The sequence below is a fragment of the Sebastes fasciatus genome, chromosome 1 (assembly GCF_043250625.1).
Source record: "Sebastes fasciatus isolate fSebFas1 chromosome 1, fSebFas1.pri, whole genome shotgun sequence".
Lineage (NCBI taxonomy): Eukaryota > Metazoa > Chordata > Actinopteri > Perciformes > Sebastidae > Sebastes > Sebastes fasciatus.
The window spans coordinates 12843084-12856993 of record NC_133795.1 but is presented as its reverse complement, the minus strand read 5'-3'; the positions used below and the strand labels follow the sequence as shown (position 1 = coordinate 12856993).

At 43.2% G+C, this 13910-nt stretch overlaps 1 protein-coding gene across 4 annotated transcripts in view; it reads right to left on the bottom strand.

Moving 5' to 3' along the window:
* The window catches only part of LOC141764573 (histone deacetylase 7-like), a 71616-nt gene that overhangs the window by 9266 nt on the left and 48440 nt on the right, over window positions 1-13910 (bottom strand). For all 4 annotated transcript variants that reach the window (XM_074629892.1, XM_074629899.1, XM_074629885.1 and 1 more), the window contains exons 9-20: window positions 13577-13730; window positions 10573-10820; window positions 9685-9891; window positions 9010-9211; window positions 8729-8862; window positions 8496-8616; window positions 8337-8386; window positions 6987-7094; window positions 6692-6747; window positions 5470-5557; window positions 4727-4846; window positions 2134-2231 (exon numbers count right to left, since the gene is read on the bottom strand). In XM_074629892.1, coding sequence (XP_074485993.1) covers window positions 2134-2231; window positions 4727-4846; window positions 5470-5557; window positions 6692-6747; window positions 6987-7094; window positions 8337-8386; window positions 8496-8616; window positions 8729-8862; window positions 9010-9211; window positions 9685-9891; window positions 10573-10820; window positions 13577-13730 — 1586 coding nt within the window. The remainder of the gene's footprint in view (window positions 1-2133; window positions 2232-4726; window positions 4847-5469; window positions 5558-6691; window positions 6748-6986; window positions 7095-8336; window positions 8387-8495; window positions 8617-8728; window positions 8863-9009; window positions 9212-9684; window positions 9892-10572; window positions 10821-13576; window positions 13731-13910) is intronic.

Sequence of the window (13910 nt, the reverse complement as noted above, 5' to 3'; positions counted from 1 at the left end):
TTCATTTTGCTTCTTAGAAATCTTGACTATCTTGCTACAGTTTTGCAAGTCCAGATGACATTTTACTTTTATTGAGGAATTTGTTGCCTTAATTAGAGAGTTGACACAAGCAGTAAAACATGGGGTTGTTCCCTATCATGACAAAGGTCTTAAGCCCGGATATGCACCCCGGACATCACAGCTACATGGTATGTGCCTCAAACCACCGGACCACCAGGACGCTCCTTCTCCACAGAGCGTTGATACAGGGTAAAGTTTCTAACACACAATAGGGTACAGTACTACATTGTGGTTAACTGAGGAAGTTTTACACATGAAAACACTTGCCATTTCCCAAACTGGATGAAAAATACCAAAACCAGACGCCTGCTCAGGAAAAGAGCAGTTGTTTCTTAATTAGCATGTAGAGCTCCAGTAAACACTGGACTTAGTGTTTCCGAGCCTGCCTATTGGCTCTATGGATTTTTACCAGTATGGGTTAGCTCATTAGCATCTTTCCTTTGACGAGGGGCCCACCCACTGAGTCTGCAGCATGCAGAACTGTGTGGAGCTCACATAATGTTTAATCATCTGGTGGCAAGCCAGTGTTGCTGACAGAGTTTGTTACAGTGTAGAGCAGAACCAAAGTATATTCATTCAGGAAAATATAGCTTGAATGAAATGAAAACTGCGGTGAGAGCAAAGGTTAGTTTCACCGACACATCCGTGTATGGTTTTGTTTCCAGCTCAATAATAAACGGAAAGTTGTGGCTTATATCACTGCAAAAACCGTAAACGTTGATTACTGCAGACCATTTTTCAGAGGAAATGAGGAATCAGATATGAAACCTGCTTGAGATACTACAGGTAATCCATCCGCGGTGAACGAGATCCAACATTACAGTATAATTGCATAATACACTCAAAAGTATGTCTCACAGGTGTTGCATTCCTGTGATCTTCAACCAGGAGAACAATGATGGCTTGTTGTTTGTCCTCCTGCTGCACACACTTGTCATTCTAATTGGCAAAAAAAACACACTTTCCTGTTCCTCTTGAATATGTTTTCTGCCTTTTCTTGACCTGGCTGTTTTCTATCATTGCGTATCTGGTGTTTTTATTAACTAAACTAGCCTACCAACATCACAGTACTTCACTGACGGCATACCTGAGGTGATGTGAATAACGACCTTGACAATTATGGAACTGACAGCAGTGTCACAAACTGAAACTCAGAACAGCCTAGAAGGTGGGGAAACATGCTCACTAATATGAAAACTAAGTTATGCTTTTGTAAATGGTCGACAGACCGTAATGTATGCAAGCATATCTAATTTGTAGGAAATGGGCTTGAACATGCAGAAACACCAGTATGGATCTTTAAAAGGAGCATTTGTAATGCCTCTGCACGGCTCTCAACATGGCGATGGCTGAGCCAGCGGCTCGTAGCTAACGGTGCTAACTTCCGTGTCCGTCATGTGATGCCATTAAGCCCAAAAAAACCTTTTTCCCATAGACTTACATTGAGAAAGAGAGACGTATGTAAATCAGCAGATAACTCTTTTTGAGGTAAATCAACTTCCCAGTTCAAACACTTGAATAGCCCTTAGAGTTATTTCCCTTCCTCTGTGAATGAGCCCCAAACTAATGCTGGATGCGGAGTTAAAGGAAACGCTATTGCGCCTGCTCTATGGGCCCAATGGATACGGAAGAACACCGGAAGATCCGGGTACTTTATCACTCAGCAGTTGAGCCATTTTGGCTTCATGCACTGAGCAACTTTCATAGGAATGAAAGTGAGCCCGCCTCCAACGCTGTATCCAGTTAATACATCCATGGTTGGAACGGCGTTATAAGCTGTAACTGCTGTATGAGAGCAGTGCAGAGCGGCGGCAGTGAGCTAGCCAGTGGGGCACGCTTACATGCACGAACATGCACTAAAAGGACGCGCAGCCAGCCCGGCAATATCAACCAAGCAGATAGAAGCTTGGATTACAACACACACACAGAGGGAGACCATTTTTCTCTGCTCAGGTATAAGTGCTTTGAATATCAAATAGAGAACCTTTAAGTTTAGATTATAAATTGCTGAGTACTACAGTATGAAAAGAAGTATGCTGTGGCTAATAGGGACAGGTTGAGGTCATTCTTTACCTGAATGCAGCCAGGTACTCGGCGTCCCCCATGGGAGGGTTCAAACCCCCTGTCCATCCTACGTTCACATTGAAGCCCTCGCCTGCACCTGCACCCACCTGGATGGAGGGAAAAAAAGAGAGAGAGAGAGAGAGTGAGACTAAGAGTGAGAAAGAGTCTCCGTGAATGTCATGAAAGTTAATGAGTCCCAGGGAAAGTTGAGAAACTGCGTGACGATGACAGATTTGTGTCAAATGTTCAGAAAATAAGCACGGCTGTTGCAAAACCTTGCATTGCACCACACGAGGAAAAAGCGAGTGAGATCCTTCAAGGCAACACCAGGGAGTGATTATGATTCCTAAATGAAGGACGGATGGCTATTAATTCAACACCCCTGTCCCTCTATTTTGATTTTGATACAATTTGTCAAATGGCCTTATAAATCACTCGGAGCCACAACACAGCTACACCCGTTTATGATTCCCCAGCTTTACGTTATAGCTATACTGGGAAATATTTCACATTTGGAAATTGCTGCCTGATCTCGTAAAAGTGTTGTATTAATATATTGAAAATATATCACATGTATATAACTGGAATGACTGTATACTATGTGTTCTGTATATAGACGTTTAGTGGGTTTAGTATATATGACAAGTCAAATAAAACACAGTGAACTACTCAACACTACTCATTTACGTTTTATGACATACTGTAAATGATTTTTTGGGGGTTTTATTAGCTGTATTGAGATTGACGTGTACTCCCAAAATGCCAGCCAGAGTCGACGGAGGTTCTCTTAGTTTGACCTCACATATTTGGGGCAGAGAGTGAACTGAGGCGCGGGTCTTGGAAAGAAGGTTTAAAGATTCCTGCCTTTCTCTTTGTAGTTCTGCTAGCAGCCATTTAGCTGCTCTCAAAGCCCTTCACCATCAGTCAATGTGTCAGTTTGAGGGCAGGATGAGGAGGTTGATTGACATACTCTTGGCAGCAAGGCGTGGTAATTTCCTTTGTGTGTGTGTGTATAAATGTGTGTGTATGGGTGTGAGAGGATGTTTGAAAGAATGCTGATGAGCATCGCAGAGCGTCTGTCTCCATTCTTCTCTCAGTGGACGGGATGTTCACAGGGCAAACTAAAAACACATGAGGCCTCCTGTCCTTTGCCAACTGGTAATGTACCCGCATGCATGCGCATGTGCACACGGAAACGCACACATAGTCGCAAACACACACACAGACACAATTCCTGCTATTGTGCCAAGTCTCTTGCACTCCTCTGTCCTCTTTCTCTCTTTCATGTTTCTAGAGTTGCTGGACTGGATTAGGCCGTCGCTGGTTTCTGTGTGGTACTCGGCACTCTGTGTTATGGCTATGACATCACACCCCTACCCCATGGTGGGTTATATACCTACACGGGGGACAGCGAGACTCCAGAGGTTTACCACACAGCTCAACAGAGGTTGAGGGGCCACTTAAGGCAAAGCCACATCCAAGCCAGCAGAGCGTTTTATGTACCGTCCCTCATCGGGGGATTTTATGGGAAAACATTGACTATTTTATCCTCATTATTGTGGGGGAGGATGGGAGAGTAAGAGGAGGGGATGTGGGGGATTGAATGGGTTGCGAATGCCACCGTGGGTTGGGGTCAATTCATCTGACTGCGGATAGTCATCACACTTGGTTTCTGGTGAGACCGCAGGCAGAATTCATAGGCATCTCAATTTCCTGTATGCAAACATAGGCATGCAATTTGACTGTACACATCCTGTTGTGAAGCTCTTACATCCAAAGCCCTGAAGTTTCATAGATAAACTAGAGCTAGGGAAAGAAACCTACGGCAGATACACAAGTGTGATATGGCGAGTTCACTGGATAAATACATTTGCAGCATTTGGAAATTCCATGTTGAATAAGTCTAAACGTTACAAGAATGACAGCGGACATATTTACATTAAGCTGGAAAAACACTAAAACTACAACATACATTCAGATTAAACTCGAAGACAAGCACTTTGTGTTCAGATCTATCTTGTAAGCAGCTAAAATTAGTATCATATTGCTTAGTGGTATACGTAAAATATGTTTGATGTAACCGTGACAGCTCTGAAACCCAATCGTAGGAAAGATCTTTTAACCCTAAACCCCTGTACACTGAAAGATAACATATCCATTCTAACCTGTCCCATTTTTTCCCTGTGTAGTGCAGACTCTGATCCGTCATCATGACCAAATTGAGGTTATAATTGGGGCTTTAAATCATGTAGATTATTCCGGGATTTATTGTTACAATCATTCTTCCCGTTTTGACAAGTATATGCTCAACACAAGGCTCTTGAGCTCCCTAATGTCCCACTGGAATCACATAATTACAAATATGTATATGCCAACATATCTATCTTCACATGGGTCGTATTATTATGGATTTTGTATTCTCTACTCAGATCGTCTACTATACATAGAGAACCTGTGTTGAAAGTATAAATGTTTCTCATGTGTTGTTTCTGTTGTGTTCAGAAGAATCTAGGTACACGCAAACACACACAAACAACCAGCCGACACCATGACAACGCAAACAAAGCAGAAAAACACAACACTGCTGAGGAAGCCGACCGACCTCACTGGGATGTCCACTACCGGGAAAGAAGTTGCCATCGTCATAGCGATGCAGGGAGATGTACAGCACGCCCGGGTCGTTATAGAAGGCTTCCTGGGTGCCGTTGCCATGGTGAACATCCTGGACAATGATTGGATGACAGGTTAGGAAGTTGCAGAGGACCGAAGCAGGTATTTCACACATAATTAAAACCTTGATGGATTTTTTTCAAAACAATTTAAACGATCACAAATCACAAAAGAGAACTTCTATCGTCTGAAATAAACATAAAACATATGACCCAAAATGCAGAGCAGGGTCTGTAAAAGCTGCAAGGCATTTCCCTGTCAATGGCAAATGTGTTTCAATCTTTAAAGCTTTTTGATGAAGCAGGTAGTAATTCATGTTTGATGCAGTAATTAGTCAGAGAGCACAGTGTGCATAAAAGACATGGTACAGGCTCATATACAGTACACACACATGGTGAACAGAAAGACCACCTGGATGCGGATCAATATCTGCACGTGTGTGTGTGGTTGTGTGTTCATATGACTCTGTGTCTACTCTAAGCATACAGTACGTGAGAGTTCAGATCTCACATGGAGACCAGAGATGACAGTGCCTTAATTAAATAAATAATAAATACAAGTGCTACTGTAGAGGGCTGCTCTGCTTCTGGGACCTCGTTTGTGCCCACGATACATTTGTGTGCCAGTGCATGTGTGTGGACCAGTGATGATGGTCATGCGGCGGGTCCTCCTCACCCAGTCCACGATGAGGATCTTGCTGACGTTGAGTTTGTGTTGGAGCTGCTTGGCGGCGATGGCCACAGAGTTGAAGAAACAGAAGCCCCTGGGGATGAACAGACAGGAAGAGAGGCGGCCACATGTTTTTATTAGGACATCTTCAGCAAATTAATATCACAGAATCACCATATGGACCTTAGGAGCCTCGTCTAAAAGACATGTCTCCAGTTATGTGGCGTCATGTGGTGGCTATTCAGTCCAGGTTGGGACAATGACAGCACTGACTAATGTGCAAGTCGTAGAGGGAAGCTCCTGCCAGGCAAACATTAACTGCAAATATTGGAGAAATGAGGATGTTTCATTTCAAGTTGTTTTGTATTTCATCTTCCCCGTGCTGACAAACTAAAAAATGGCTTTTCACATTAGAACATTGTGCTGAGTCTAAAATCTCCCGAGAAATGCAGAACCCACACATTTTGCGACAAACAGAAAACCCCAGCTTATCGTAAAATTCACTCCACATTCCAAATGATAACAGAGTGAATTGCTGTGAAATGATTTCAGAGAAAATGAACTCACAACTTGGCGCAGCAGTTCCCCCAACACTCGCTGTCTACAGTAAAGGTATGCGAAAAAAAAGTGTTGATGTATGAAAAACAATGGAGGAATGTTGGAAGTGGCTGCGTCAGCACGGGTCGTAAACTGTGAGTGCTGTTGTGTGTGTGTGTGTGTGTGTGTGGACGGTATATCATATATGCTATCCAAATCTGCTCATCAAGAAAAGTCATTATCATCCCATAAATAATCAGTGACAAGCACTGCTGAGCACACACGCACAGTCCCAGCTGAATGTGGTTACTTGGCTAATGCCTCCTATCAAAGACTGACACAAATCCATGCACACGAATACACACACACACGCAGTTTCTTTTGAGGTGCTGTGCTCTGTGTCTTGAAAGTTTAAAAGAAACTGAGCGGAGGAGGTAGATTGCCTCGGGCATCAGTCAGGTAGCACACATCACACAAACACACACACACACACACATTAAGACAGAGAGACATAGGCTCTCTCTCTCTCTCTCTCTCTCTCTCTCTCTCTCTCTCTTGCTCTAGTGTAGCTGATCTGTAATAAATCCTTTGAAACACTTTGTAGAGACCTCCTGGCTCCTGGTATGTGTGTGTGTGAGCGTGTGTGTGTATGTGTGTGTGTGTGTGTGTGTATGTGTGTTGCTGTACTTACAGCGGGGAGGAGTGGTTTGCATGGTGTCCCGGAGGCCTCACCACTGCAAAGCCATTCTGTGAGAGGAAAGCAAAAATCTTTAACACCTTTCATCTCTCAGGGGTCAACCACCACAGTTCACATTTCTAAGCTCTGTTCATCGCAGACATCAGCATTCTACAGCAGGGGAGTTACTAAAGCTACACTGTCATGTATATAATGGTTGTTTACTCCACAGCCTGTTACAAGGCAGCTCTGAAATTCCTGAGAAAACACACAGTATTTGCTGATATGGTATTTTGCAACAAAGACACACCTTCAGCTCCCCTTGTGCCACCTTCAGTGCCAGGTCTGTGACACATCCTGCAGCAATACGGGAGGCTACTGATGTGTGAAGTTCATTCCAGACTGTGTCGATGTCCACCTGCCGGTACAAAAGTGATGAGACGCGTCAAGTCAGTTCAAAAGTCAGCCACAGATGTTAATAGAAGACATAATTAAAAAAAGACTTCTTTTTATTTATTTATTTTTACAATTAAGTTTCAGACTCATCAAAACTGGACTCAGTCTTGACTGATTCAACAAGATTTACTGAAATCCAGTCAGACCAGTTTGCAGAATTTGACCTGACAGTCCCACTGGAAATCACCAGTCAGCAAGTTTACCACATTTCCTTTAGTCCAGCTGCTGTCGGCCAATAAATAGTTGACTATTGAAGTTTACTTTTGACTGCACTTCCTTTATTTTGAAATAATAAATGACATCTTATAGTGCTGTGTATTCTTGTAGTGTATTACATATTTTTGTTTTTAAACGAGCGACGGTGGACCTTTAACTTCTGTGATACTAACAATTGCTGAGAGACTTCTTTTTTTCCCAACATCCACTTTCTCTTTGTTGCATCTCTTCTCTCTGTAAACCCCGTCTTGTGTTTCAACATTACTCCATGTTTCAAAACGCACATTGGTGGTGTGCCGCGGTGGAACAATGAAATCAGAGGAATTTCTTTTATCGCAGACGTTGCCATCTTGTTCCAATCACCCCTCTTCACCAGAGCAGCCAAGGTCCGGAAATCCAGGCAGATCAGTCGTCTTATCAACTAACACCCAGCCCCCTTCTTCTTCTCCTACCTCCTCTCCTCTCCTACTCTCTTATCTGCCTCCTCTCTTCTCATTGTGCTTCACAACAGTTTCTCATGTGCATTTTTATCTGTTTCGCCACATCAGATAACAAAAAACGTCTTTAGGTCCTTTCATATCCTCTTCATTGTTCCTTCTCTCATAGGCAACTGTTATGTTCTACTACCTTCACAATGTATTCTTCTGTATTCCCTGTTTGCCATTACCCATTCCCTCTAAATAAAATCCAGTTTCACTGGCACGCACCCCTCCAGTCTCCATGTGTACCCTCTTTCTTCCCTTCTTCCTCTCTCTCTCTCTTCCACATCTCACCTTTGTACAGCCTCTGATTTCTGATTGGGTTTCAAACCCATCTTAGCCAAAAACAATAGCATTAGCAATTTGTAGTATTATTAGTTTAATTGTGTAATGAGGCCTAATCAGCCATGTAATGTTTGCTGTACGCAATTAGATAAGTGGAAAGATTCCCACATGACTTGTGTTTTTAAGGGGTTTACGGTGTGTGTTCCTGTGTGTGTGCAACTCACCCCAACTCCTCCGCATGGCAACATCACAAAAATCCGTTGAGATAAGATTCCTGCAGAAGATTTTTTTCTGTCATTCAACCGTCATGGATGTTTATATTCTTATCATTATCATCATCATATTATTACAGCGTTATTATTAGTTTTTCATTATTATATTACCAGCCAACTTGCGGTTGTCCAGCTTGAGGCGGTTGAGCGGGTTGGTGCCGAACAGAAGCACGTGTTTCTCTGAATGGACCGACTGCAGCTCTTCTAGAGTGGCCTTCCTGCTGCGGATACGCTACATACACACACAGAGACACAAATATATATATATATGTATATATATATATACTGCAAGCATATAATACTAACTTTGGGGTTATGGATCTGCTAGTATGTGTGTGTCATACCTCACACTGGCTCCTGAGACCCCTTTCATGCAGTCTGGACCAGATGCTCTGGACCCTCCCAGCATGCTCAGGGTGGCGGCTGTTGTCCCCACAGGTACACTGGTGCTTCTGCATCTGAGCATCATAAACCAGACCTAGACACACACACACACACACACACAAATGCAAACACACATCTAAGCCTCATTTTCCTTCTTCAGTATTTCATGATCCAGTCATATGTGAATTGTAATTCATGGCTTCTTTTCACATTTTCCTGATAAAAAAAAAGCGTCCCTCACCTGTGGTGAAGCGTAGCTGGACGTCTGCAGCCGGGCTGGACAGTGACAGGGAAGGTATGGTTGTGGCTGAATGTGGAGGAGGAGGATGCAGGGAAGTGGAGGCTGGGGAGGACTGGGTCCGAACCAGAGGCTGGTGAGGCCAAATTAGGGCAGGCCCACCCAGGGTGTCCAGCTGGAGACCTGATCGAAGGATCACCTGCCTCTGTGGTTCCCAGGGCAGAGGGTGAAGAGGAGAACAGGGAATGAAGGAGCATTTAACAGCAGCAGCGCCTGGCAAAGACTAACTGGAGTAAACTTCCACATACTTATAAGTTAAATGCTTCTCTCCAGTACTTCGCAACTACTCATTATTTGGTCAATTTAATACTGCTTGTCTAAAACAAGCAATTGATAAAGAGAATACAGCATTGCCAAGCATGCTTTCCCAATACTGGAACCCTCCCTCTTTTCATCTTCTATAAATAAAGCTACAGCGCCCTCTAATGTCAAAAACATGCTTGAATCAAGTGAATTCATGTACATAAGCACTAGGGATGCAAATTTTTGAAAACTATTTAATTTTTCCTTTGTCATTAGTCAAAGAAAAAAAAAATTGTTTAAAACTTTTCTTTTAAGGAAAAGTAAAACATCCTCCCCCTGGAAAGCTCTGCATGTGTGTGAGTGTTATATCAGTACCTGATTGAGTGAATGTGAGATCTCGATCAAGCTGTCCCGTGAGGAGGTATTGGACTCCGTTCCGTAAACTGAGTCTGTGCTGGCAGTGCTCTGTCTCCTGCGGTAGCCGTCCTCACACACAGAGCCCGGTTCTGAATCGCACACGGACCCGGGCCCCGAACCTGATCCTGATCCAATCTCCTCCAGGTCCATGTCCTCCGATGGGATCTGTGTCAGACGAGGATTCTCAATGGACTTGCTTTTCAGCTAATATAAGGTACAGGTTTTACACTGTTAACAAGTCTTAAAAGCAGAAGTAGGATTTGTCAGTTGCGGTTTGGAAACACAACATTCAAAGTTGTTGGCCTCTCCTCCCTGGCTCAATGAGGGTTACAGTGCTCGCCAGCGGGTGAAAGCAAACCCAAGATTCACTCTCATTTTAGAACGAGCATTGTCTGCTTGGCGTTTTGCCTCGCTATATTTGCATTTTCGTAGCTTTGTCTTGGACGCAGGCTTACAATGTGGCACCTGGGCGTTTTTATAAAGGGTGACGCCCAGAAACGTCCTGAACACAGCAAAAGAAAAAAGAAAAGGGGGCAATATCTGCAGATACAGACACCACCACAAACACCAACTTCTAGTGGGTCTTAAGTGATGATTGAGAGGGATTACTTTTGTAGGAGTCTATACATTGTTTTTTAGGAAAATCCTTCTCATTGTGCCTTTAATGTTGCTAATGCTCTCTTTAACATGAATTTGTTTACGCCTGATAAGTTATTTTTTATATTTAGTCAAATATATATGTATATAAAGACTCCACAGAATAAACCTCATAAATATCTATCACTGTCAGTATTAGTTTGTTTATTTGTATGCAACATGCTTGCTTTCACGCTGCCCCCCTCTCACCTTGCTCAGGTGTGCGTTCTGCTTGAACCTCTCCAGCCCGCTCTTGTGGTATTGCTGGATCAGCTGGTGCTGGATGTGTGAGTGACGGTTGGCATGCAGAGAAATGTTTGAGTGGCTGTAGGGCGGAGGCTCGGAGCGTGTTCGCTCCAGCGGTCTGTGGGAAGACAAGGTAACTACACCTTCCCTTCTGGTGGGGGAGGACAGGTGAGGCTGCTGCTGCTGCAGAGGAATGGAGCTCAAACCATGAACTGCAGAGAGGAGGAGAGAGAGGAACAGGTTAAAAGATGGGAGCAGATGGAACAAGAGGGGGTACGGGTACATGTGGAGGAGGAAAAAATAAAGAAGAGCAATGGATGGAGATAAACATGACAAAAACAGGCAGAAAGAAATAACTTAAAATGGAGAGGAGTAAAGTAAAATAGAAAGAAAAGGATAGGGTGTAAGGGAAAGAAAAAAGAGCACAGCTGATATAATTGTGGCATTATAATAATCTGGATCAATTATTCATATCTGGCTCAGAAATAGAAAGTGAAGTGCAGAGTATTTCATGTTTAAAATAATAATGCAAAAAGAAAATATGCTTTGATGATAACGTTGTTTGAGCATATTTCTGTATTGTTTGAGAAACTGCATTACTGTCAAGTGCCAGTAGAGGGCGTCCTTGTGCTGTTTATACTATAACATTCAGGCAAAAGACATGTAGCACAAGACAGAAGACATCAATGTACCTACAGTCTCTGATTTAAAATGAATAGGCCATTTTTACAGCAGAAGTTTTGACTTATTTCAGCAGGAAGAGCGTAGGTGTTACTTAACACCAGGACCCTGAACCTGCACGCCTAAAAGAGTATGCAGTTTTATAAGATACGCCTGCGCTTTTCCTGCAAAATCAAGTAAAAGTGTCTGCGATGGAAAAAGGTCAATCATGAGTGTTGTCAAAGGTTAATATAAAGGCTTTTTGTTGTGACTGGTAGAACTTAAATGAAGGAAACAGTGAAGAGAGAATAGAAAAATAAGTACATCAATTTGGAAATGCTTCTCTTACAGGTACAGGTAAGCAATTAAACATACCACCACAAATTCAAATAGAATACTGAAATAATACAGTTTCTTCTAATATATACATCAAATATTAATCAACATGTTTTTATAAACAATATCTACTCACTGCCATTGGTACAAGAAGAGAACTGAGGGAGGATGGCTATAGATTTACCAAACTCAAAACATGTGCGACAAACAAACAAGGTGAAAAACTTCCTGCACAAATTATATAACTTCCTGATTACGGACAACAAAACAAAAGCGTATACTTCACAATAGTCTCACCCACCAGTTCCCTGTGTACCTAAAACTACCATTGATGTCAGGAAACAGGTCCGACGTAAGTGGGTTGGGTGGGATTTCACCTTCCCTTACTAAACCATCCTAGTTTGAAAAAGCCTTAGTTATCCTTCTCATCAACACACATCTTCTAGCTTGTATATCTTTTATCAACAACACGTTGCCTTCTTTAAGATTTGGCTGCTTTGAAGAGCCCTCAAATATTCTCTGTGCCACCTTTGCCAGAATGTGTTTGCTAACACTTGTACTCTCTTCCAATGATGTTACTTTGCCACCTAGTTTCCTACATATCACACATTTATAGATAAGGCTGACGATCACTCTCTTTGCACCCTCTAATCATGAACCACTTGCATGGATAGCACCTTGTGTAATGTGTCAAAGGTGCCAGTTTGGCGGTGCCAAGGACCAAACTGACCTTGATAGGACCCTCTGCAGTAGTTGCTTTAAGGTACTCGAGAGCAGATATTGCCTTAAGAAGAAATACAGCTCAATGTTTTCAGCCTTTTAAATCCTGAAGTGTAACAGCGAGGAACATTTAGCCTACCGAGTTCCTGCAGTGTGTCCTGCCATCTCTGCCATACTACGAGTTTCTCTATGGGCAGAGGTGTGTCCCAATTAGCACCTTGAAAGACGAGGCAGCCTTCCGTGAACTGTCACTAGGTCTATGAGGCTCAGGTGGTCAAACACAGTGTTAATGGCGGAGAGCACCCCTCCTCAACTGAACAGTTTCTGGGATTTAGGAATGGCGAACAGAACGTGAACATGTCAGTTGTCGTATTCAAAATCACCCAAAGGCTGCGTTGATTTAAATCATCAACAGCAAAGTCTGGGGATTTGATGTTTTTCACTCTACCCTCCGTAGGTAAGGTGCTCATGACATCTGCCTTATTAGAAGCTATCAATTTAATCTACTGTGGCTTGGATAGTACCTCATTTGTACATCGCTTTAGAGTAAAGAGTGTGCCAAAAAAAAAAGAAATCAACACTTCCTGCTTTAATTTCCAAAGAAAAGCCTTCAAGCGTTTTTTTTTTTTGTGGACAGAATTCCTTCATTTGTTAACACGAGGCTTTCATTCTGAAATATTTGCAGGACAGTGTTGTAGGAAATGCAGTGACTTGCAGGGTTTCATGAATGAATAAAGTAATGAAATGGCCATTATGAAAGGCAAACTCAAGAAAGAAAGGGCTGGCAGCAGCAGCCCAGCAGCAGCCAAGCAGCAGCAGCAGAAATGCTGCCAGCGTGGATGCCACACGCGTGAGACACGCAGCAGTTCAGCGAGGCTGCCGTCACGCACTGCTCATGCGGGCAGTGTGTCCCCGCCGTAGGATGACTTGCATTAACTCCAAGGAATCATCTTTCATGGTAGATTTCAAAATAACCCCAAAGTGACATAAGCTGTTGGGGTATGCATACTGTTGATTGTTCAGAATTTTCTTGGCTGGAAAAAAGTAGGGGAGCCATCCAGCTACCTGTGTCCTCTCTAACAAATCCCACTATGCATTGCCTGCAGAAAGGTCAGATCTTCAATTGAAGGTGGCATGTATACACATCCTTTTGTGTTTTCGCTTTCACTTGCAAATGCAGATCTTCTGTATATCTGCAAATTGAGATATTTCTGTTTCTGCTGTACAACACATTCTCAGTTACACAACTCACGAGAGACAAGCTGGGTGTGCACCAGTCCAGTGTGTGGTTCCAGTATAAGCACAGGCTGCAGGTGCTGACCCAGGGATGAGCTGCTTCCGTCCAGAGGCAGGTAGACCTGATGCAGAGCAGATATTGCCAACGGCCTGGCTAGTCGCAGGTCAGCCTGGGGAGAGGGGTGAGGAGAGGAGACATGATGGTAAGAAACGCCGGAGATATGACTAGGAATTAGAGCCCTCGTCGTGGTTGCAGCTTAACACAAATGAACAAAATGGAGGGTTAGTGCTTAAGGCGAGGGCCTAATGGGCGGTTTGCAATGTATAGATACACTCATCTACAGACATGT